Here is a 26,662-nt window from a genome sequence, read left to right as displayed (position 1 = left end):
GCACAGTACAGTACATATTTATTAGTTACACAGTACAGTACATATTATTAGTAGATAGTACATTACTTAATTAGTCTGTAATTACACAGTACAGTACATATTTATTTAGTAGATTACACAGTACAGTACAATTTATTAGTAGATGCCAGTACAGTACTTATTTAAGTAGTTGAGTACACAGTACAGAACTTATATAATTAGTCAGACAGTACATAAATTTTATAGTAGATTACACAGTACACAGTACAGTACATATTTATTAGTAGATTACACAGTACAGTACATATTTATTAGTAGATTGCACAGTACAGTACATATTTATTAGTAGATAGTACAGTACATATTTATTAGTAGATTACACAGTACAGTACATATTTATTAGTAGATAGTACAGTACATATTTATTAGTAGATTACACAGTACAGTACATATTTATTAGTAGATTGCACAGTACAGTACATATTTATTAGTAGATTGCACAGTACAGTACATATTCCGTACAATTGACCACTAAATGGTAACACCCCAATACGTTCTTCAACTTGTTTAAGTCGGGGTCCACGTTCATCAATTGATGGTCATTCATGATTCATTACTATTATTGAGCAGTGACTGTTTTAATGAAAATGGCAGCTTTGTGTTCTTAGAGTCAAGATTGCAACTTTTTCTGTGTACATTTCACCTGTTTGCTCTTTTATTCCACTTACTAACTTTTTAAATAGTATTTTTAGTGGTTGGCAGTCCTGGGTTCAATTCCCAGGCTCGGGTCTTTCTGTGTCAAGTTTGCATGTTCTTCCTGTGACTGTGTGGGTTCTCTCCTCCCATCACATGCACCTGGGGATAGGCCCCTCCCACCTCCCATGACAGGCACCTGGGGATAGGCCCCTCCCACCTCCCATGACAGGCACCTGGGGATAGGCCCTTCCCACCTCCCATGACAGGCACCTGGGGATAGGCCCCTCCCAACTCCTATGACATGCACTTGGGAATAGGCCCCTCCCACCTCCCATGACATGCACCTGGGGATAGGCCCCTCCCACCTCCCATGACATGCACCTGGGGATAGGCCCCTCCCAACTCCTATGACATGCACTTGGGAATAGGCCCCTCCCACCTCCCATGACATGCACCTGGGGATAGGCCCCTCCCACCTCCCATGACAGGCACCTGTGGATAGGCCCTTCCCACCTCCCATGACAGGCACCTGGGGATAGGCCCCTCCCACCTCCCATGACATGCACCTGGGGATAGGCCCCTCCCACCTCCCATGACAGGCACCTGGGGATAGGCCCCTCCCACCTCCCATGAGATGCACCTGGGGATAGGCCCCTCCCACCTCCCATGAGATGCACCTGGGGATAGGCCCCTCCCACCTCCCATGACATGCACCTGGGGATAGGCACTTCCCACCTCCCATGACATGCTCCTGGGGATAGGCCCCTCCCACCTCCCATGAGATGCACCTGGGGATAGGCCCCTCCCACCTCCCATGAGATGCACCTGGGGATAGGCCCCTCCCACCTCCAAAGAGATGCTCCTGGGGTGTGAATGTTGTCTATCTGTGTTGATGAGGTGGTGACTTGTCCAGGGTATACCCCGCCTTCTGCCCGAGTGCGGCTGGGATAGGCTCCAGCACCCTGCCCCCGCGAGGGACAAACGATAGAAAATAGATAGATGGCCATTAAAAATGAGCTGATTGCACTTTGGACATTTCTGCTTGAGAAGTTGTTCACCAACACAAGAGTGCTTTCAGTGTCTGCGCAACCTACTTGCCCTTCATTGATTGGCTGCGTCGTCCAGACTTTGAAATGTGATAGGCTGACAGCTCCGTAGGCCCGCCTCTTTTTGCAGCTCGATTGTTTTGAGCTATGTTGACTATGCTGCTAGCCAGCTAGCCTGCTAGCCTGCTAGCCATCGGTGGGAGTGCAAACATTGTGAGGAGCAGACAGACTTCTTGTAACATGTCCACAACAGACTTCTTGTAACATGTCCACAACACAGCACAGGTTAGTGGCCATTCGCATGCTTTCATCACGCTTTCTTAGCTGAAACGCTGCTCAATTTCTCTTCCAAATCATGCCTTTAAAGTCAGCTAAGCTAAGCTAGCTAGCCGGATAAGCAAAGAGTGCTACTTTTTCTTGGATTAAACGACGTAACAAGTGTGTGGATAATTTATATTACACCACAAATATATATATATTACACCACAAATATATTTATATTACACCACAAATACCATCTCCAGACTGCGTTACTTGACGTTTGTCTTATGTCCAGGCTGCACATGTTTGTAAATGACTTCAGATTGCTAAGACTGTTGTCTTTTAACTACACGACTATTGTCTTTCTATGCCACCAAATGTCTTTTAACTACACGACTATTGTCTTTCTATGCCACCAAATGTCTTTTAACTACACGACTATTGTCTTTCTATGCCACCAAATGTCTTTTAACTACACGACTATTGTCTTTCTATGCCACCAAATGTCTTTTAACTACACGACTATTGTCTTTCTATGCCACCAAATGTCTTTTAACTACACGACTATTGTCTTTCTATGCCACCAAATGTCTTTTAACTACACGACTATTGTCTTTCTATGCCACCAAATGTCTTTTAACTACACGACTATTGTCTTTCTATGCCACCAAATGTCTTTTAACTACACGACTATTGTCTTTCTATGCCACCAAATGTCTTTTAACTACACGACTATTGTCTTTATATGCCACCAAATGTCTTTTAACTACACGACTATTGTCTTTATATGCCACCAAATGTCTTTTAACTACACGACTATTGTCTTTATATGCCACCAAATGTCTTTTAACTACACGACTATTGTCTTTCTATGCCACCAAATGTCTTTTAACTACACGACTATTGTCTTTCTATGCCACCAAATGTCTTTTAACTACACGACTATTGTCTTTCTATGCCACCAAATGTCTTTTAACTACACGACTATTGTCTTTCTATGCCACCAAATGTCTTTTAACTACACGACTATTGTCTTTCTATGCCACCAAATGTCTTTTAACTACACGACTATTGTCTTTATATGCCACCAAATGTCTTTTAACTACACGACTATTGTCTTTATATGCCACCAAATGTCTTTTAACTACACGACTATTGTCTTTCTATGCCACCAAATGTCTTTTAACTACACGACTATTGTCTTTATATGCCACCAAATGTCTTTTAACTACACGACTATTGTCTTTCTATGCCACCAAATGTCTTTTAACTACACGACTATTGTCTTTCTATGCCACCAAATGTCTTTTAACTACACGACTATTGTCTTTATATGCCACCAAATGTCTTTTAACTACACGACTATTGTCTTTATATGCCACCAAATGTCTTTTAACTACACGACTATTGTCTTTATATGCCACCAAATGTCTTTTAACTACACGACTATTGTCTTTCTATGCCACCAAATGTCTTTTAACTACACGACTATTGTCTTTCTATGCCACCAAATGTCTTTTAACTACACGACTATTGTCTTTCTATGCCACCAAATGTCTTTTAACTACACGACTATTGTCTTTCTATGCCACCAAATGTCTTTTAACTACACGACTATTGTCTTTCTATGCCACCAAATGTCTTTTAACTACACGACTATTGTCTTTATATGCCACCAAATGTCTTTTAACTACACGACTATTGTCTTTATATGCCACCAAATGTCTTTTAACTACACGACTATTGTCTTTCTATGCCACCAAATGTCTTTTAACTACACGACTATTGTCTTTATATGCCACCAAATGTCTTTTAACTACACGACTATTGTCTTTATATGCCACCAAATGTCTTTTAACTACACGACTATTGTCTTTCTATGCCACCAAATGTCTTTTAACTACACGACTATTGTCTTTATATGCCACCAAATGTCTTTTAACTACACGACTATTGTCTTTCTATGCCACCAAATGTCTTTTAACTACACGACTATTGTCTTTCTATGCCACCAAATGTCTTTTAACTACACGACTATTGTCTTTATATGCCACCAAATGTCTTTTAACTACACGACTATTGTCTTTCTATGCCACCAAATGTCTTTTAACTACACGACTATTGTCTTTATATGCCACCAAATGTCTTTTAACTACACGACTATTGTCTTTCTATGCCACCAAATGTCTTTTAACTACACGACTATTGTCTTTATATGCCACCAAATGTCTTTTAACTACACGACTATTGTCTTTATATGCCACCAAATGTCTTTTAACTACACGACTATTGTCTTTCTATGCCACCAAATGTCTTTTAACTACACGACTATTGTCTTTATATGCCACCAAATGTCTTTTAACTACACGACTATTGTCTTTATATGCCACCAAATGTCTTTTAACTACACGACTATTGTCTTTATATGCCACCAAATGTCTTTTAACTACACGACTATTGTCTTTATATGCCACCAAATGTCTTTTAACTACACGACTATTGTCTTTCTATGCCACCAAATGTCTTTTAACTACACGACTATTGTCTTTCTATGCCACCAAATGTCTTTTAACTACACGACTATTGTCTTTATATGCCACCAAATGTCTTTTAACTACACGACTATTGTCTTTATATGCCACCAAATGTCTTTTAACTACACGACTATTGTCTTTCTATGCCACCAAATGTCTTTTAACTACACGACTATTGTCTTTATATGCCACCAAATGTCTTTTAACTACACGACTATTGTCTTTCTATGCCACCAAATGTCTTTTAACTACACGACTATTGTCTTTATATGCCACCAAATGTCTTTTAACTACACGACTATTGTCTTTATATGCCACCAAATGTCTTTTAACTACACGACTATTGTCTTTATATGCCACCAAATGTCTTTTAACTACACGACTATTGTCTTTCTATGCCACCAAATGTCTTTTAACTACACGACTATTGTCTTTATATGCCACCAAATGTCTTTTAACTACACGACTATTGTCTTTATATGCCACCAAATGTCTTTTAACTACACGACTATTGTCTTTCTATGCCACCAAATGTCTTTTAACTACACGACTATTGTCTTTATATGCCACCAAATGTCTTTTAACTACACGACTATTGTCTTTATATGCCACCAAATGTCTTTTAACTACACGACTATTGTCTTTATATGCCACCAAATGTCTTTTAACTACACGACTATTGTCTTTATATGCCACCAAATGTCTTTTAACTACACGACTATTGTCTTTCTATGCCACCAAATGTCTTTTAACTACACGACTATTGTCTTTCTATGCCACCAAATGTCTTTTAACTACACGACTATTGTCTTTATATGCCACCAAATGTCTTTTAACTACACGACTATTGTCTTTATATGCCACCAAATGTCTTTTAACTACACGACTATTGTCTTTCTATGCCACCAAATGTCTTTTAACTACACGACTATTGTCTTTATATGCCACCAAATGTCTTTTAACTACACGACTATTGTCTTTCTATGCCACCAAATGTCTTTTAACTACACGACTATTGTCTTTATATGCCACCAAATGTCTTTTAACTACACGACTATTGTCTTTATATGCCACCAAATGTCTTTTAACTACACGACTATTGTCTTTCTATGCCACCAAATGTCTTTTAACTACACGACTATTGTCTTTATATGCCACCAAATGTCTTTTAACTACACGACTATTGTCTTTATATGCCACCAAATGTCTTTTAACTACACGACTATTGTCTTTCTATGCCACCAAATGTCTTTTAACTACACGACTATTGTCTTTATATGCCACCAAATGTCTTTTAACTACACGACTATTGTCTTTCTATGCCACCAAATGTCTTTTAACTACACGACTATTGTCTTTATATGCCACCAAATGTCTTTTAACTACACGACTATTGTCTTTATATGCCACCAAATGTCTTTTAACTACACGACTATTGTCTTTCTATGCCACCAAATGTCTTTTAACTACACGACTATTGTCTTTCTATGCCACCAAATGTCTTTTAACTACACGACTATTGTCTTTATATGCCACCAAATGTCTTTTAACTACACGACTATTGTCTTTATATGCCACCAAATGTCTTTTAACTACACGACTATTGTCTTTCTATGCCACCAAATGTCTTTTAACTACACGACTATTGTCTTTATATGCCACCAAATGTCTTTTAACTACACGACTATTGTCTTTATATGCCACCAAATGTCTTTTAACTACACGACTATTGTCTTTCTATGCCACCAAATGTCTTTTAACTACACGACTATTGTCTTTATATGCCACCAAATGTCTTTTAACTACACGACTATTGTCTTTATATGCCACCAAATGTCTTTTAACTACACGACTATTGTCTTTCTATGCCACCAAATGTCTTTTAACTACACGACTATTGTCTTTATATGCCACCAAATGTCTTTTAACTACACGACTATTGTCTTTCTATGCCACCAAATGTCTTTTAACTACACGACTATTGTCTTTCTATGCCACCAAATGTCTTTTAACTACACGACTATTGTCTTTATATGCCACCAAATGTCTTTTAACTACACGACTATTGTCTTTATATGCCACCAAATGTCTTTTAACTACACAACTATTGTCTTTATATGCCACCAAATGTCTTTTAACTACACGACTATTGTCTTTCTATGCCACCAAATGTCTTAACTACACGACTATTGTCTTTCTATGCCACCAAATGTCTTTTAACTACACGACTATTGTCTTTCTATGCCACCAAATGTCTTTTAACTACACGACTATTGTCTTTCTATGCCACCAAATGTCTTTTAACTACACGACTATTGTCTTTCTATGCCACCAAATGTCTTTTAACTACACGACTATTGTCTTTATATGCCACCAAATGTCTTTTAACTACACGACTATTGTCTTTATATGCCACCAAATGTCTTTTAACTACACGACTATTGTCTTTATATGCCACCAAATGTCTTTTAACTACACGACTATTGTCTTTCTATGCCACCAAATGTCTTTTAACTACACGACTATTGTCTTTATATGCCACCAAATGTCTTTTAACTACACGACTATTGTCTTTATATGCCACCAAATGTCTTTTAACTACACGACTATTGTCTTTCTATGCCACCAAATGTCTTTTAACTACACGACTATTGTCTTTCTATGCCACCAAATGTCTTTTAACTACACGACTATTGTCTTTATATGCCACCAAATGTCTTTTAACTACACGACTATTGTCTTTATATGCCACCAAATGTCTTTTAACTACACGACTATTGTCTTTATATGCCACCAAATGTCTTTTAACTACACGACTATTGTCTTTATATGCCACCAAATGTCTTTTAACTACACGACTATTGTCTTTCTATGCCACCAAATGTCTTTTAACTACACGACTATTGTCTTTATATGCCACCAAATGTCTTTTAACTACACGACTATTGTCTTTCTATGCCACCAAATGTCTTTTAACTACACGACTATTGTCTTTCTATGCCACCAAATGTCTTTTAACTACACGACTATTGTCTTTATATGCCACCAAATGTCTTTTAACTACACGACTATTGTCTTTCTATGCCACCAAATGTCTTTTAACTACACGACTATTGTCTTTCTATGCCACCAAATGTCTTTTAACTACACGACTATTGTCTTTATATGCCACCAAATGTCTTTTAACTACACGACTATTGTCTTTATATGCCACCAAATGTCTTTTAACTACACGACTATTGTCTTTATATGCCACCAAATGTCTTTTAACTACACGACTATTGTCTTTATATGCCACCCTGAGAAATGTCTTTTAATGACACAAATATTGTCATTCTGTGAGAGCGCTAAAGCAGTGTCCAGGTGTGAGTTGTCCATGTCCAGGTGTGAGTTGTCCATGTCCAGGTGTGAGTTGTCCATGTCCAGGTGTGAGTTGTCCATGTCCAGGTGTGAGTTGTCCATGTCCAGGTGTGAGTTGTCCATGTCCAGGTGTGAGTTGTCCATGTCCAGGTGTGAGTTGTCCATGTCCAGGTGTGAGTTGTCCATGTCCAGGTGTGAGTTGTCCATGTCCAGGTGTGAGTTGTCCATGTCCAGGTGTGAGTTGTCCATGTCCAGGTGTGAGTTGTCCATGTCCAGGTGTGAGTTGTCCATGTCCAGGTGTGAGTTGTGCACGTTGTGTTTCAGGAGGGGCAGAGGAAGGATGTGAGGTCCACCTGGTGAAGGATGTGAGGTCACCAGGTGTAGGACAGGATGCCAGAGATGACTGAAAGTGACTCAAGTGGACGCAAACCAAAGTGAGAACTGAACGGACATTTCTGCTGAAGGATCTTTGATGTCTCACTTCTCCAAACCTTTTGCAGGAAGAAGAAGAACAAAGAGTCCCACAATGCAGGTAAGATGTGTCCTTCCATTCCATCTGTGCTCGCCATCTTTGCCTTCCGGGAGGTCCTTTTAAAGGCAATCCAAGCATGTTATGGGTACTAGAACAATGTCCTCTTTAAAGGCAATCCAAGCATGTTATGGGTACTAGAACAACGTCCTCTTTAAAGGCAATCCAAGCATGTTATGGGTACTAGAACAATGTCCTCTTTAAAGGCAATCCAAGCATGTTATGGGTACTAGAACAATGTCCTCTTTAAAGGCAATCCAAGCATGTTATGGGTACTAGAACAATGTCCTCTTTAAAGGCAATCCAAGCATGTTATGGGTACTAGAACAATGTCCTCTTTAAAGGCAATCCAAGCATGTTATGGGTACTAGAACAACGTCCTCTTTAAAGGCAATCCAAGCATGTTATGGGTACTAGAACAACGTCCTCTTTAAAGGCAATCCAAGCATGTTATGGGTACTAGAACAATGTCCTCTTTAAAGGCAATCCAAGCATGTTATGGGTACTAGAACAACGTCCTCTTTAAAGGCAATCCAAGCATGTTATGGGTACTAGAACAATGTCCTCTTTAAAGGCAATCCAAGCATGTTATGGGTACTAGAACAACGTCCTCTTTAAAGGCAATCCAAGCATGTTATGGGTACTAGAACAATGTCCTCTTTAAAGGCAATCCAAGCATGTTATGGGTACTAGAACAATGTCCTCTTTAAAGGCAATCCAAGCATGTTATGGGTACTAGAACAACGTCCTCTTTAAAGGCAATCCAAGCATGTTATGGGTACTAGAACAACGTCCTCTTTAAAGACAATCCAAGCATGTTATGGGTACTAGAACAACGTCCTCTTTAAAGGCAATCCAAGCATGTTATGGGTACTAGAACAATGTCCTCTTTAAAGGCAATCCAAGCATGTTATGGGTACTAGAACAATGTCCTCTTTAAAGGCAATCCAAGCATGTTATGGGTGCTAGAACAACGTCCTCTTTAAAGGCAATCCAAGCATGTTATGGGTACTAGAACAACGTCCTCTTTAAAGTCAATCCAAGCATGTTATGGGTACTAGAACAACGTCCTCTTTAAAGGCAATCCAAGCATGTTATGGGTACTAGAACAACGTCCTCTTTAAAGGCAATCCAAGCATGTTATGGGTACTAGAACAACGTCCTCTTTAAAGGCAATCCAAGCATGTTATGGGTACTAGAACAATGTCCTCTTTAAAGGCAATCCAAGCATGTTATGGGTACTAGAACAATGTCCTCTTTAAAGGCAATCCAAGCATGTTATGGGTGCTAGAACAACGTCCTCTTTAAAGGCAATCCAAGCATGTTATGGGTACTAGAACAACGTCCTCTTTAAAGGCAATCCAAGCATGTTATGGGTACTAGAACAACGTCCTCTTTAAAGGCAATCCAAGCATGTTATGGGTACTAGAACAACGTCCTCTTTAAAGGCAATCCAAGCATGTTATGGGTACTAGAACAATGTCCTCTTTAAAGGCAATCCAAGCATGTTATGGGTACTAGAACAATGTCCTCTTTAAAGGCAATCCAAGCATGTTATGGGTACTAGAACAACGTCCTCTTTAAAGGCAATCCAAGCATGTTATGGGTACTAGAACAACGTCCTCTTTAAAGGCAATCCAAGCATGTTATGGGTACTAGAACAATGTCCTCTTTAAAGGCAATCCAAGCATGTTATGGGTACTAGAACAATGTCCTCTTTAAAGGCAATCCAAGCATGTTATGGGTACTAGAACGACGTCCTCTTTAAAGGCAATCCAAGCATGTTATGGGTACTAGAACGACGTCCTCTTTAAAGGCAATCCAAGCATGTTATGGGTACTAGAACGACGTCCTCTTTAAAGGCAATCCAAGCATGTTATGGGTACTAGAACAACGTCCTCTTTAAAGGCAATCCAAGCATGTTATGGGTACTAGAACAACGTCCTCTTTAAAGGCAATCCAAGCATGTTATGGGTACTAGAACAACGTCCTCTTTAAAGGCAATCCAAGCATGTTATGGGTACTAGAACAACGACCTCTTTAAAGGCAATCCAAGCATGTTATGGGTACTAGAACAACGTCCTCTTTAAAGGCAATCCAAGCATGTTATGGGTACTAGAACAACGTCCTCTTTAAAGGCAATCCAAGCATGTTATGGGTACTAGAACAACGTCCTCTTTAAAGGCAATCCAAGCATGTTATGGGTACTAGAACAACGTCCTCTTTAAAGGCAATCCAAGCATGTTATGGGTATTAGAACAACGTCCTCTTTAAAGGCAATCCAAGCATGTTATGGGTACTAGAACAACGTCCTCTTTAAAGGCAATCCAAGCATGTTATGGGTACTAGAACAATGTCCTCTTTAAAGGCAATCCAAGCATGTTATGGGTACTAGAACAACGTCCTCTTTAAAGGCAATCCAAGCATGTTATGGGTACTAGAACAACGTCCTCTTTAAAGGCAATCCAAGCATGTTATGGGTACTAGAACAACGTCCGCTTTAAAGGCAATCCAAGCATGTTATGGGTACTAGAACAACGTCCTCTTTAAAGGCAATCCAAGCATGTTATGGGTACTAGAACAACGTCCTCTTTAAAGGCAATCCAAGCATGTTATGGGTACTAGAACAACGTCCTCTTTAAAGGCAATCCAAGCATGTTATGGGTACTATAAAAAGGACAAGTTTGGATTAAAGAGCAGCGGACTTTCTATGAAGTTGAAGACTTTTAATGACAAGGACGTTACTTAATGTGACGTCATCTCAAGAAGAATAGCTACGCTCACAACAAATACAAACACAACAATATCAATGACAACACAACAACTTCCAGCTACAGCACCATTGCAAAAGCCACAACACAACTTTAAGCCACAAAGGAAGTGACAGTGGAGCAAGTTAGGGTGACGGACCCACTTCCTGAACCTTGTAAATTAGTCTTATTGAAAATATTGATGTTGTCACACTTCACTTACTTTTACAACTTCCTTCATTACACACTTTTCAACTTTCTGTCTCTCAAACTTGTCATCTGTCACTTCTGTTCTTTCTTTGTATTGTTGTGTTTTGGCTTATAGTTGTTGTGTTGTGGCTTTGTATCGTTGTGTTTTGGCTCATAGTTGTTGTGTTGTGGCTTTATATTGTTGTATTTTGGCTTATAGTTGTCTTTTGTCTTTGTATTGTTGTGTTTTGGCTTATAGTTGTTGTGTTGTGGCTTTGTATCGTTGTGTTTTGGCTTATAGTTGTCTTCTGTCTTTGTATTGTTGTATTTTGGCTTATAGTGTTGTGTTTTGGCTTATACTTGTTATGTTGTGACTCTATTTTGTTGTGTTGTGGCTTTATGTTGTTGTGTTGTGGCTTTATATTGTTGTATTGTGGCTTTATATTGTTGTGTTTTGGCTTATAGTTGTCTTCTGTCTTTCTATTGTTGTGTTTTGGCTTATAGTTGTTGTGTTGTGGCTTTGTTTTGTTGTGTTTTGGCTTATAGTTGTCTTCTGTCTTTCTATTGTTGTGTTTTGGCTCATAGTTGTTGTGTTGTGGCTTTGTATTGTTGTGTTTTGGCTTATAGTTGTTGTGCTGTGGCTTTGTATTGTTGTGTTTTGGCTTATAGTTGTTGTGACTTTATATTGTTGTGTTGTGGCTTTATGTTGTTGTATTTTGGCTTATAGTTGTTGTGTTGTGGCTTTATGTTGTTGTGTTTTGGCGTATAGTTGTTGTGTTATGGCTTTATGTTGTTGTGTTGTGGCTATTGTGTTACCTTAATCGTAAAGCACGGGGCTTTACCTAGGTTGTGCCTGGACCCAAATAGGATGGACTCTGTTTTACCCAGGTGTGGTGACAGTTTGTTATGGGAAAGCCAGAGACAGAGATGACTTAATTGGGTGCTGAGTGCACTTTCAACCTTCAATTTGTCCCTGTCCGAGGCCAGGAGGGCAGAATGGTCCGCGAACAGGAACAAATTGCTGGGATGGTATTGTAAAAACAACATGGTCCCTGAATGGTATGGCAACCAGCATTTGAGAATGGAATGGGTGTCAGAAGGAATGGTTGGCGCCCTAATGACATAAGTATGTTGTCCTTTGTAGTTGAGAGGCACAGAAAAGAGAAGATAAATGCTGGAATTAACCGCATTGGTAACCTTCTGCCCTGTTCGCAAGCACTCCGACAGGTAGGATGCATTTGGAAAGGAGACCATGTCACTCACCACTCTCTGGTAAAACCCGTCCATCTGTTTGACTTTGCAGAGTAAGAACATGATCCTGGACCAGGCCTTTCGCTACATCACCGAGCTGAAGAAACAGAATGATGCCATGCTGCTGGAGGGCGGCGACAAAGTCCAAGGTAAAGTCCTAACTTGATCGACCGGCATCAGGCCTTCAAACTGCCTGTCTGGAGAACAAAAACATTCATCAGTGTTTCCCACAGGACTGACATCTATTTGTGGTGGTGGGTGGCCCAGGTTGGCGTGGGGGAGGGTGTATTTTTCTCAATTCGTTTTAAAAAGGCGAAACAAATCTTAGACTATTTTTTTTTAAAATTAGTGTCAACATTTCAGTTTAAAGGTGCTGTTTGGAACTTCTTTACAGTTACAGTTTTCAAAGCAAAAACTATAACAAGAACATGCCCAGCTAGCTTATGTTACACATTTGTTTAACAATCGTCTATATTTGACACAATTACAAAGTTTATGAAATACATTTTTTTTTGCCGGCCCGAATAAAATGATTGGTGTTTACAGTGGTCATACCACCCGGTCTTGTCAACAGGTACACGCAAGGGAGCGCATGCACACGTACAAAAGCAGTCCAAGAGAAGCAAGGAACAATTTGCAGACATGTTGTTATGATAGAATATGCATTTAATGACACCTAATGCTAGCTATCCTAATTGCTATGATCAGCTAACAACACCTAAAGCTAATGTGCGTGCATGTGTTACGTACGTACGTAGTTACATCATTACGTAGGAGTTTGCTTTGCCATGTTTTGGTTCAGTTTCATTTCTACATTGTGCCACAGGCCCTGGTTCAGTTTCATTTCTACATTGTGCCACAAGCCCTGGTTCTGTTTCATTTCTACATTGTGCCACAAGCCCTGGTTCTGTTTCATTTCTACATTGTGCCACAAGCCCTGGTTCAGTTTCATTTCTACATTGAAGTACATAATTCCAAATTGTATGAAAACTACATGTTTAAGCAAGCTCTCTCGCTTTGTGGCCTGGATGGTGACTCTTTAGAGGGGAACAAATGTCAAAATTTGAACACGACGGAAAGAGACTATGAGGCTAATGTAAAAGGGCCTTGTGTACTGAACGATACCTACCGCCTGGTGGAAACACGACGACGGTAAAGGTCATGAAATGAGCTTTTTGAGCTAAGTCATTTATTTCAGTGGACAATGCAGCCAAAAACGCATAACACTATTTGAGGATTTTTGTCATAATAGATTATTCCGCTTGTGCTCTGTTTCCACAGCGGAGGAGATCCGCCGACTGCGGCGTCAACTGGATGAGCTTCGCAAGGAGAGCGCTCACTACATCGAGCTCCTCAAAGCCCATGACATCAACCTTCTGGATGACCTTACCCTTCATTGGAAGGGTAAGCAAAGCTGTGCCAAGGTGGCCAAAGTGACGCCCACCTATCAGCCCCCAAAGGGAATAACGGTCTACTCTGACGGCAAGGAGGCGAGTCCTGGCAAACAGCAGTCTGACTCGTTAATTCTTCAGGCCCCTACTGAGGTCGGCGCAAAGTTAAGGGTCAATGGAACCTTGCTGCACATTGAGGCTTCTTCCACCGCTTCCATGGTCCCACACAGCCAGTCCACAACAGGCCTCGCTGTGGTGGAGCAGATCCCAGTCGTCCCCTCTTTGCCACCGTCTGTGTCCTACATCACCCTTCAGCTTCCCCAACACACCAACATGGCTACTTCAGCATGCCCACACCTCACTCAAAGCCCACCTGTTTCCAGCTTCACAACACTGGTTCAGACCATCACCACGGCAACCGCCATGCAGGACACGACCACCAGAACCATAGCTTATACCGCCATCCGTAACAGCCAAGCTCTCCTCAGGGCGGGGGCGGCCAGTAGCACGCAAACTACGTGGACAACGCTGCAGATGGCGGGCAACACGGTGCAGCCTGTCTGTCAGAGTCTTGGCAGCACAACCCAGTCTGTCCACCAAGTGACAGTGTGTCCTCCTCCTGGTCAACCCATTCAAATACACATGCAACCTCCTGTGCAGCAAGCCCCCAACAGCGGCCACATTCAAGCAAGAACGCCCCAGCTACGACCTTCCATTCAGACGCTCCATGCCCCCGAACCTCAGACACTCCTCGCCCCCCAACCCCAGTGCGCCGTGCTACCACAATCTGCCATCATACCTCAGCCGGCTATGGTAGCTCACCCCGCTATCGTCTCCCAGCCCCAATCTGCTGTTCTTCAGCCACCCTCATTAGTTCCACACCCTCCTGCTGCCCTCCTCCCTCAAACTCAGCCTGCGGTGCCCCAGCAGCAGGCCACCGTGCTTCCCCTCCTGCAGACCATGCAGGTGTTACAGGTCAACCCTAACGTCGCGGCGGTCTCTGCACCGCAGAACACACACAATGCCAGTGTGGTCATCTTACAGCAGGCCAGTTCCTGCCCAAGCCAGCCGGTCTTAAGAGAAGACAAGCCAACGCCATGTCAGCACATTGTTATCATCCAGGCCCCCAATCAAGCCCCTCAGAATTCTCAGTTGGGCCTGGTGCCTGCTTCCTTACCTGCAGTGTCAACTCAAACACCCACACCCAGCAGCTCGGCATCAACCGTGCAAAATGTAAGCGGCAAGCAGCTGGTGCACATCCTCCCACGTCCGGCTCAGCCCCCAGTGAGCCAAGCGCTCACCGGTCCAGGAGTCCAAGCAACCCCACAGACCATCACTGTGAATGGGCAGGTGTTCGCTCTGCAGCCCATGACAACGTCAGACAAAAGCGCCTCGCAGGGTGTCCAGAGTACAATCCAACTGGTCCAACCCACCACCACAGAGGAGCCAACGACTAATGTTGCGCTTAAGAGTTTGGGGGCCCTCAGCAGTCTGAACCAGAGCATCTCTCAGGGCCTTCCACTTAGCATCACTAGCCAGAGCAACAGTGTCCCGCCTCCACCTGCTGCATCAACAGTGGTCCTGCAGCGGCCTGCTCCTTTGACAGTTCCTGCAAAAACCATCAAACAAGGTCTAGTGCTTAGTGCTCCTAAACCTGTAGGAAAGAGGCTCAGGACTTCTCTTTATGCTCAGCGGTCTGCAGGTAAAAAGACCAAAGCATCAAATAAGAATGAGCCCAGCCGGGCTTGCTTAGACATTTCTTCCATGGTCACCACCACCACCATCAGTGACGCTGTAGAAAATGCTACCGCCACATTAACACTTTCATCCAGTAGTTCTCAGCCGCAAAGTTTAAAACCAGTGTGACGCAAGCAGTTGTCAGCGCAACATTAGTCAAGCCTTCAGAGAGCGATAAAACATCTTCCAGCAGTAGCTCAGTGGGAAGCAAAGTTGTCGACTCAAGAGTAAAACAGTTGCCAACTAGGTCAGTGACTAACACTACGCAAAGCAAGACAGCGCCACCTTCTGCTAAACAAAGCAGATGTGTTGTTACCACCGCTTGTCATATTGCAGTCTGCGGCACAGTTGCGACATCCATAGCTCCCAGCACGCCAACCAGCTCAGCTTCTTGTCCCCAGCGAACCACAACAATGCCTCTGCCTTGTAAGAAGCCAGTTCCCACCTCCACAGCATCCACAAGCGCCACCCTGTCTTCATCTGTCAGCTCCGGTACTGCCCCAACAATTTGTTCAGAGTTGAGAAAAGGATTCACGGCCACAAGAGAGCAGCAGCCGGAAGTCCAAGTGCCCGACTCTCCAGAAAAACCCAGACAGCTCCAGGAAGAACGAGCAATCACACAAGCAGAGACCCTATCTGACGCAAAATCTAAAAAAGATTTTACGCTCCCTCATGGGTTGTACACTAATCTGGGCGACCAAGCAATGGAGCACCCCACACAGACAGACTCCCCCATGTCGTCAGTGGCAGAGGGAGTTCGAGGCTTCTCTGTGGCCTCCATGCTCCCTCAGGCTCACAGTATAAGTGCCTCTTCCGCTACCTTCGGCACCTTCACGTTCACTTCAGAGCAGGCTGAGATGTTAGCCCTGGCCATGTTGGAGCAGGATAGTCCTGGGAGGAGGACTGGAAGCTGCACCGGGAGCGATGCAACACCAACCAACAACACCGCACCAAGTGACACCACCGCACCAAGCGACACCTCCGCACCAAGCGGCACCACCGCACAATCCGACGACGCCGCACCATCTCAAGACGCCGCACCATCCCACGACGCCGCACCATCCCACGACTCCGCACCATCCCACGACTCCGCACCATCCCACAACTCCGTCCCATCCCACAACTCCGCACCATCCAACAACAACGCACCATCACACAACACCGCACCATCACACAACAACGCACTATCACACAGCACCGCACCATCACACAACACCGCACCATCACACAACACCGCACCAACCAACAACACTGCTGCGGCTTGGGAGCCTCCAAAAGTGTCTGTTAATAAAGACAAGACTGTGCAGCAGACTAAAGTTAGCAAACCTTTGGACACCGTAAAAGTTCCAGTTCAAGTGTCAACCGGAGGACAAGTTGGAGATGTCTCCGTCAGTGGGAGCAGTGCAAGCAGACATCCTCAGAACTTGCCTCATCACATCTCATACTCACAGCCTCAGTCTGTCCCTCAGGTCCAGACTCAGAGTGGCCCAGTGGCAAGCCTGAGTGTCAACAACCTGATCAGACCCAGCTCCTCGCAGCAGCCCTACCTTGCCGCTCCCAGTCTGGCAGCCCAGCAGGCCTCAGGACCCACATCCGCCACCGCCGCCTTCGTCCACGTGTCCCGAGGCTCCAACAACTCGCACAACAGCAGTTCTGGTGCGTCTCAGCACAGCGAATACGCCCCCATGAAAACGGCTCTAATGAGGGCTCAGGCCGAGCGCCAGGTCAAGATCATCTCTAAGCGGCAGGCCCAGGAGGAGGCCATGCTCAACACGGGAAAGCGAGCCAAACTTTGCCCGGTGCCACCACCTGCTGTAGGCCAAAGGGACGTGAAGGCAGCGGAACACAGCCAGATGATGGTGGGACAGCTTCCCCCCTCATCTTCAGCCATTGCGAGGATTCATCCCGAAGGCTCGCTCTTCTCGCCAAACTCCTTTATGAGCCCCCCTGAGCACAACCAGCCTGGAGTGCTCCATTTGCCCCAAAGTCATCCACAGCATCCACCAGCCCAGCCTGGACAGCATCTGGGAGGTAACATCTACATGAAGCAGCAGCAAGAGCAACACAGGCACCATCTTTATCACCTCCAACACCACCTGACTCAGCCCGATCCCACACAGCGACACTCACTCCACCAGAGGGCGCTGCAGGAACAGCAGCAGAAGAAGCGGGGGCTGGGCTCACCCGCCGGCATGCAGCAGAAGCAGCATCACCTGGAGAAGCAGCAGCACTCACATCAGCAACAGGCTGCACATCAGCATGCTCAACAACAACAACATCAACAACAACAACAACACCAAGCGTCTCATCCTCAGCAGCACCAAGTACACCAAGCACAGCACCAACAACATCATCAACAACTGCAGCAGAACTCTCATTCCAGACACCAGCAGCATCTTCAGCAGATTCAACATTTTAGACATCAGGAGAAAAGTTGCGACGCCCAGGCTCCTGGAACCAGAACCCTCCACGGCAACCATTTGGCCCAGCAAGACCACCTCAAGGTTGGACTTCTTTTACTTTTTTCTACAACTAAAGTCTTTTCATGACTCAAACTGTAAACATTGTAAACATGACAGACTGTAAAGCTAATGCTATTGCTAATGCTAACTTTGGAACAAGTTATAGTCTAGCATGCTCACATTACCTCTCAACTTAGCTCACATGGAGTAAGTTTAATTCAGCTGACAATCATTTATGAACTCCCTTTCTGTGATTACCACTAAGATTGTTTATATTCGACCCCCATACAAGTAGGACAATAAATCAAAAACTTCTCAAACTGGCTGGAAATGATTGAAAATTACAATATAAATAAATAAAATTGAATATCTTTCCGCTTTGATGAATGGAACGCCACGTTCCAGCAAAGCTGCCAGTGATCCTATAAGTCCACAAAAGAATCAACAAACCTGTGCACACCTTGAAGGCACTCATCTGTGCTCAACCAGACAAATAGCCTGAGCTGGTGCGCGAGGTAGAGTAGTTTTGGCTGGATCAAGTTGGTCTCACTTTGACGCACAGCAAGGGCTCTGGACTCTCTTCCAATCTGGCGTTGACAGGCGGGGTGGCTATACTTGCTGCCTGTACGTTGGAGTTTAACCCGGTTGATGAGAGGGTAGCTTCCCTTCACTTCCGAGTGGGGGGATGGGTCCTGACTGTAGTTTGTGCTTACGCACCAAACATCAGCTCAAAGTAGCTGCCCTTTTTGAAGGCCTAAGAGGGAGTACTGGGGAGTGCTCCCTCAGGTGATTCCCTTGTTCTACTGGGGGACTTCAACACTCAAGTTGGCAACGACAGTGAGACTTGGAGAGGCGTGATTAAGAGAGACAGCCGCCCTGATCAGAACCAGTGTTGTTTTGTTATTGGACTTTTGTGCTCGTCTCAGATTGTTCATACCATACACCATGTTCAAACATAAGGGTGTCCATATGTGCACTTGGCACCAGTACACCCTCGGCCGCAGTTCCATGATCGACTTTGTTGTTGTATCATCGGATTTGCGGTCACTCGGGTGAAGAGAGGGGGGGAAGCTTTCTATTGATCGCCACCTGGTGGTGAGTCAGCTCCGATGTTGGTGGAGGATGCTGGACAGACCTGGCCGGCCCAAATGCATAGTGAGGGTCTGCTGGGAACCACTGGCAGAGTCTCCCATCAGAGTTTCAATTTCAACCTCCGGAAGACCTTCCAACATGTCACGAGGGAGCCGAGTGGACCATGCATGTTCTGTACCTCTATTGTCGAGGCAGTCGATCGGAGCTGTGACTGCAAGGTGATCGGCGCCTGTCGTGGTGGTAATCCCAAAACCCGCTGATGCTGTTGGATCCTGTTGGGTCCTTTTGGCTCATGGGGCTCTGGAGGCAGTGGACAGGTACCGACAGGCCAAAAGGTGTGCGGCTTTGGCGGTTGCAGAGGCAAAAACTCGGACATGAGGAGTTTGGAGAAGCCCTGGAGAACGACTTCCGGACAGCTTCGAAGCGATTCTGGACCACCATCCGCTGCCTCAGGAGGGGGAAGCAGTGCACTGTCAACACCGTGTATGGTGGGGGGGGTGTGCTGCTGATTTAGACTGGGGAAGTTGTGGATCGGTGGAAGGAATACTTTGAAGACCTCCTCAATCCCACCTACACGTACTATTAATGTGTGTGTACGTGTGTGTGTGTGTGGGTATATATATATATATATATATATACTGTATATACAGTATATATATATACTGTATATATATATATACTGTATATACAGTATATATATATATACACACACATATACTGTATATACATATACAGTGGTGGTGAAAAGTGTACATCCACTTGTAAAGAACATCATGTCATGGCTGTCTTGAGTTTCCAATCATTTCTACAACTCTTATTTATTTGTGATGTAGTGATTGGAGCACATACTTGTTGTGATGTAGTGATTGGAGCACATACTTGTTGTGATGTAGTGATTGGAGCACATACTTGTTGTGATGTAGTGATTGGAGCACATACTTGTTGTGATGTAGTGATTGGAGCACATACTTGTTGTGATGTAGTGATTGGAGCACATACTTGTTGTGATGTAGTGATTGGAGCACATACTTGTTGTGATGTAGTGATTGGAGCACATACTTGTTGTGATGTAGTGATTGGAGCACATACTTGTTGTGATGTAGTGATTGGAGCACATACTTGTTGTGATGTAGTGATTGGAGCACATACTAGTTGTGATGTAGTGATTGGAGCACATACTTGTTGCTCACAAAAAACATTCATGAAGTTTGCTTCTTTTATGAATTTATTATGGCTCTGCTGAAAATGTGAGCAAATGTGCTAGGTCAAAAGTATACATACAGCAATGTTAATATTTGCTTACATGTTCCTTGGCAAGTTTACCTGCAATAAGGCACTTTTGGTAGCCATCCACAAGCTTCTGCTTCAATTTTTGACCACTACTCGTTACAAAATTGGTGCAGTTCAGCTTAATTTGTTGTTTTTATGACATGGACTTGTTTCTTCAGCATTGTCCACACGTTTAAGTCAGGACTTTGGGAAGGCCATTCTAAAACCTTCATTCTAGCCTGATTTAGCCATTCCTTGACCACTTTTGAGGTGTGTTTGGGGTCATTGTCCTGTTGGAACACCCAACAAGACCCAACCTCCGGGCTGATGATTTGAGCTTGTCCAGAACAATTTGGAGCTAATCCTCCTTTTTCATTGTCCCATTTACTCTCTGTAAAGATCAGACCTTCTGGAGGAAAGTTCTATGGTGGGATGAAACAAAAATTGAGCTGTTTGGCCACAATACCCAGCAATATGTTTGGAGGAGAAAGGGTGAGGCCTTTAATCCCAGGAACACCAACCTACCGTCAAGCATGGTGGTGGTAGTATTATGCTCTGGGCCTGTTTTGCTGCCAATGGAACTGCTGCTTTAAATGGGACAATGAAAAAGGAGGATTAGCTCCAAATTGTTCTGGACAAGCTCAAATCATCAGCCCGGAGGTTGGGTCTTGTTGGGTGTTCCAACAGGACAATGACCCCAAACACACCTCAAAAGTGGTAAAGGAATGGCTAAATCAGGCTAGAATGAAGGTTTTAGAATGGCCTTCCAAAAGTCCTGACTTAAACGTGTGGACAATGCTGAAGAAACAAGTCCATGTCAGAAAACCAACAAATTTAGCGGAACAGCACCAATTTTGTCAATAGGAGTGGTCAAGTGGTCAAGCAGAAGCTTGTGGATGGCTACCAAAAGCGCCTTATTGCAGGTCAACTTGCCAAGGAACATGTAAGCAAATATTAACATTGCTGTATGTATACTTTTGACCCTCACATTTGCTCACATTTTCAGTCCTACAGACTCAGTCCCCCCTAGCTTATTTAAAGAGGTCTGGGACTCTTCTGATTTGTCTGTGAGGGACATCATCAACAGCAGCTTGATTTCTGGCAGTGTGTCCTCTTTTTGTAGAGGAGCTGTTGTTGAGCCTTACATCAAAAAAACAGGTCTTGATCCTACAAGTTTGTCAAATCATCGGCCCATTTCTAAATGACGTTTGGTGTCAAACATTTTGGAGAAATGTGTTTTGGCGCAACTGCAGCCTTTTTTAGATGAAAATAGCACTTTAGATCCATTTCAGTCTGCTGTACACAGTACTGAAGCTGCACTTTTAAAGGTTTTTAATGGCTGATTATGGCAGCTCTGCCATTTTAGTGCTTTTAGATCTCCCAGCTGCCTTTGACACAATTCTTTTAGACCGCATTGGAGTGCTTCACATCCTACCTGTCAGAGAGCTCCTTCTTTACTGTGGTGTCCCCCAGGGATCTATCCTGTTTGCTCTTGATCTCCTCCCTCTTGGAGAGATTTTGAAGTGTCTTATCACTTTTATGCAGACGACTGCCAAATGTATATGCCCATTTCAAAAGGCCCCCTGACACCCTTCTCAACTGTCTATGCCACGTCAAGGCTTGCTTAGCCCACAATTGTTGAATAATGAATGAGGGAAAAAGGGAAATTGTAGTTTTTGGTCCGGCCCTCACTGACTTGGGACCATTGCAAAATGATGTCACCAGCCTTTGCGTCACTATAGACGCTGATTTTAAACTTGACCAACACGTCAATGTTAAATCCTGTTTTTATCATCTTCGTCTTTTAGCAAAAGTAAAACCGTTTTTATCTTTGAACCTTTTTGAAAAAGTGGTGCATGCTTTTATTTCAAGTGGCTTGGACTACTGCAATGCACTTTATGCTGGCATTAGTCTAAAAGCTCTCTCCCGCTTGCAGTTAGTCCAGCAGGACTTGTAACAGGGCCAGGAAAGGCCAGCATATAACCCCAATTCTGGAGACTTTGCACTGGCTCCCTCTTCATTTTACAATTGATTTTAAAATGTTGCTGTTTGGTTCTTAAAGCTTTGCATGGACTGGCACGTCATTATATCTCATCTAAATGTGCACTCCTGCGTGCGCTCTGAGGTCCAAGAGCCAGCTCCAGTTAGTGGTGCCCAAGACCAGACTTCAAACCAGGGGAGGGCTAATCTCTGAAACATTCTGCCCCTCCATGTTCCAAATGCTCCCACAGTGGACTCTTTTAAATCTCCCTCTTATTCTCTGCCTTTTAACACTACGTGACTCGTGTTTTTACATTTTTATTTCTATTTATTGTTTTCATTGGTTTTACCCTTTAAAATTATTTTTAATCATATTTGTTATTATATTGGTTTTATATTTATTTAGTTTTTATTCAGTCATTGGTGGAGCTAAAGATAGTATTTGAATCTTGTTTTTAATATTTTTGTGCAGCACTTTGGAAACATTTTTGTTGTTTAAATGTGCTATAGAAATAAAGTGGATTGGATTGGATAAATGTATAAATCATAAGTACTTTATTAATCCCCGAGGGGAAATATATATATTTCATTTGCACTAGCAGTTTGTAAAAGTAGACACAATGTTGTGTTTGTAGACGTTGTGTTCAAGTGACGTTTGTTTGTCCTCAGCCGGCTCAGGATCACGGCGCCATGCAGCGGATGATGAGTTCTCGGACTCTGGAGCAGCAGCAGCTCATCTCGTCTCCTAGCAACCCCGTCTCCCGTCCATCCGAGCTGTCCTGCGTTCCATCCCGCCAGGAGCGCCACCGCGTGTCCAGCTACTCCGCCGAGGCACTCATCGGGAAAAGCCCGACGAGCGGCGACCAGCAGCAGCGTTTGGCGCTGCACCTGCAGTCGGGCCGTGCTGCCACCCAGGACCAGCCTGACCTGCGAACGTACATGAACACCACTACGCGGGCCAAAGCCAACATGGCACACAACCCCCAGAACCGCCTCCCGTCGGAGCAGCACCCAGCTGACATCCAGAGGGTCTCAGAGTGCCCCCCCTTCAAGGCCATGGCGGCAGGAGGACACCAACTGACCGGATTCGAGGCGCAGGTTTCACGCAGCGGCGACATGGCCCCTAAGCCGGGACTCCCGTCCCAGCGGGGACCTCCGGGCCAACAGCAAGGGACCTTCAGAATGGGTGTCGGCCCCCCGGCAGACAGTAGAAACCGCTATGCTGGCATCCAACTTGGCTCTCAGGGGTCACAAGGGGAAGCGTGTCACCAGACCTTCATGCAGAGCCTCCTTTCCCCCCACATGCTGGAGCACAGCAACCACCAGAGGGTGGCGCAGTGCTGTCCCCCGGTCAGCATGGAGTACGCCTGTGGCCCCCCATCAGCAGACATCCAGACTGCAAAGAGCTCCAGTCCCAATGTGCCCACCAGCCAGAAGGCCTCGGCCATGAGTAACAAAGGTCATATCTCTCAGGTGAACGCCAACATGCACGGGGGCGTCCGAGTGGGTGTGGCCCACCCTCTCACGCCTCACAGCAGCTCTGAACCCGGTCGCCCTACCACTGTCTCGAGGCCGCCCCCGGTCGTAAGCCAGCATTCACGCCACATCGCCCGGGACACTCAGGGCACCAAACTGAGACCAGGCGAACGGCCCAGATCTGGAACTTTACGACCCGCTAACCCCTTTGAGGCCGAGCCCCACCTGCCGGGGGGGATGCTGCTTGGCCGGCCTCAGCCCCCATCAGGGGGCGAGGCTAGGCGTAGCGCCATTGTTCGTTTTATGGCGGACGGCGCTCAGCCACCTGGCGACAACGCCCTTGTGCCTGAACAACACCTAACACAGAACTTCGGCTTCCCTTTTATCCCCGAGGGTGGCATAAACCCTCCACCCCCCATTAACGCCAACTCCACCTTCATCCCCCCCGTCAGCCAACCCAGCACCTCCCGTACGCCCTCCTTGCTGCCCGTGGAGCCCCCCCAGAACACCTTAGCCTCCTTCTACCCGTCCTACTCGCCTGCTGCCCACCCCAGCTTGCCGGGCGACGTCACCCTGCAGTACTTCTCCAACCAAATGTTCACCAGCCCCACTGCTGACAAGGCCAGCGCCCCCCCGCCGCCACCCCCTTTGAACAACCGCTTCGGCTCCATCCTGTCGCCGCCGCGCCCGGTAGGCTTCGCTCAGGCCAGCTTCCCCCTGCTGCCCGACATGCCCCCCATGCCCATCACCAACACTGCAGGCATCACGCCTCACATCTCCAACTTCAGCCTCACCTCTCTCTTCCCGGAGATTGCCGCGGGAATGCCCACGGACGGTTCGGCCATGCCCATGTCGCCCCTGCTGTCCCTCGCCAACGCGTCCTCGGCCGACGCCAGCAAGCAACCCAACAGGCCCGCCCACAACATCAGCCACATCCTGGGACACGACGGCAGCTCGGCGGTCTGAAGGGGGACAAACCTTTTTAACTTATATGGCTTTTGTAAATACTCACCTTTCATATCAGAGTTTAGATTGTCTATTTGTAAATACCAAATGATGAATAAAGTTTATAAGAGATGCAGTACTCATCCTGTCCACTATGGCGTACTAAGCAAGACAGTATGGACAACTGGGTTGCAGAGTTGGTCCCCAACATGGTGCCCTGGAGTCACGTGACCAATCACTTGGCTTTATTCTCTCTGATTGGTCAAAAGCCCCTCATGTGACTCTAGGGCGCCATGTTGGGGAACAACTCTGAAACCCGGCTGTGATATTTGAATGCAATACCGTCTGTCCACTAGAGGGTACCCAAGTAAAAATTCTAAGAGAAATTCACGCAATAATATTGTTGTCCACTTGGATGCACAGTCCGCTACACCAGAGTAACAAAGACTCTGAGAAACTTTTGAAGACAATACTGTCAAAACAATTCAGTGTAATACTCCTTGTGTCCACTTGAGGGTGTCAGTAACATTTCAATAGCAACATTTGGATGCATAGTCCTCTACACTAACCAGACTCTGGCCAGATCTTAGTAGTTGCACACAAGGATCTGGGCTCGAAGGCATTGCAGACTCCTTTAAGATAGCAAAAAGTAATGAACCAATCGGTTCGGGATTTCATAGATGTGACGTAGCGCCAAAAGGACTGATTGAAACAACAATGGTGTGCTGACATTGATTCTGCTATTGCAAATGTTTTGTCACATCAATCGAATATTAATTCTTTCAAAGATGAACAGAGAATGATTTTGAAGGCATTTATTGGTGGCAAGAATGTTCTTCTGACCGGGTTTGTATTTCCCAGCGTGGCTCATCCGCCTCACGTCTTGGTGTGAGTGCTTGAAGTAGCACCTCATTCAAGATAAGTGCTTTATCCAATCACATACAAGGATTTGTTTACAAGGCCCCGCCTTCTGGAATACGTCTCCTTTTGAGAAGTCCCACATCCTTGTGTGGAGCTCAGCCAACTACAAGGATCTATCTTGAGTCAGGTTACCTCTACACCAGAGTGTAATACTCTTTGTGTCCACTTGAGGGCACACCACTCATTTCAATCAGGTGTGGAAAGACGTGTAATACTCTTTGTGTCCACTTGAGGCACACCACTCAGTTCAATCAGGTGTGGAAAGACGTGTAATACTCTTTGTGTCCACTTGAGGGCACACCACTCAGTTCAATCAGGTGTGGAAAGACGTGTAATACTCTTTGTGTCCACTTGACGGCACACCACTCAGTTCAATCAGGTGTGGAAAGACGTGTAATACTCTCTGTGTCCACTTGAGGGCACACCACTCAGTTCAATCAGGTGTGGAAAGACGTATGGTTGAAACCGTCAAACGTTTGGGACCAAACATGGCGCTCTGCAGTCACATGAGCGGCTTTTGGCCTGATCTCCTACACAATTGGTCAAACGCTCCTCACGTGACTCAAGGCGCCATGTTTGGTCCCAACTTCAGAACCGAGAGCCAAACTCACGCGATCATTTCAATGCAATACTGTCTGTCCACCAAGCAAGAACTCATGCAATATTCCTGGTGGCCACTTGAGGGCAGCAAACATTTTGATGAAAGCAACAAAGAAGTGTGGATGCAATACTCTCTCAGTCCACTGGAGGGCAACATGTCATTGAGGGAGACAAACAAGCCATGAGTGTTTCAC

The 26,662-nt window shown here is 44.7% G+C and overlaps 1 protein-coding gene across 1 annotated transcript; it reads left to right on the top strand.

Moving 5' to 3' along the window:
* Window positions 1-1,805: 1,805 nt before the first annotated feature.
* Window positions 1,806-25,076, top strand: LOC133630308 (basic helix-loop-helix domain-containing protein USF3). The gene is given in 8 exon segments (XM_062021868.1): window positions 1,806-2,006; window positions 8,201-8,310; window positions 8,377-8,408; window positions 12,489-12,571; window positions 12,648-12,744; window positions 13,877-15,838; window positions 15,841-18,227; window positions 23,196-25,076. Coding segments are annotated over 7 exon segments (6,378 nt in total). The 5' UTR covers window positions 1,806-2,006; window positions 8,201-8,266; the 3' UTR covers window positions 24,969-25,076.
* Window positions 25,077-26,662: the final 1,586 nt, after the last annotated feature.

Source organism: Entelurus aequoreus, linkage group LG15, assembly GCF_033978785.1.
Source record: "Entelurus aequoreus isolate RoL-2023_Sb linkage group LG15, RoL_Eaeq_v1.1, whole genome shotgun sequence".
Taxonomy (NCBI): Eukaryota; Metazoa; Chordata; class Actinopteri; order Syngnathiformes; family Syngnathidae; genus Entelurus; species Entelurus aequoreus.
This window is presented reverse-complemented; position numbering and strand designations above follow the sequence as displayed.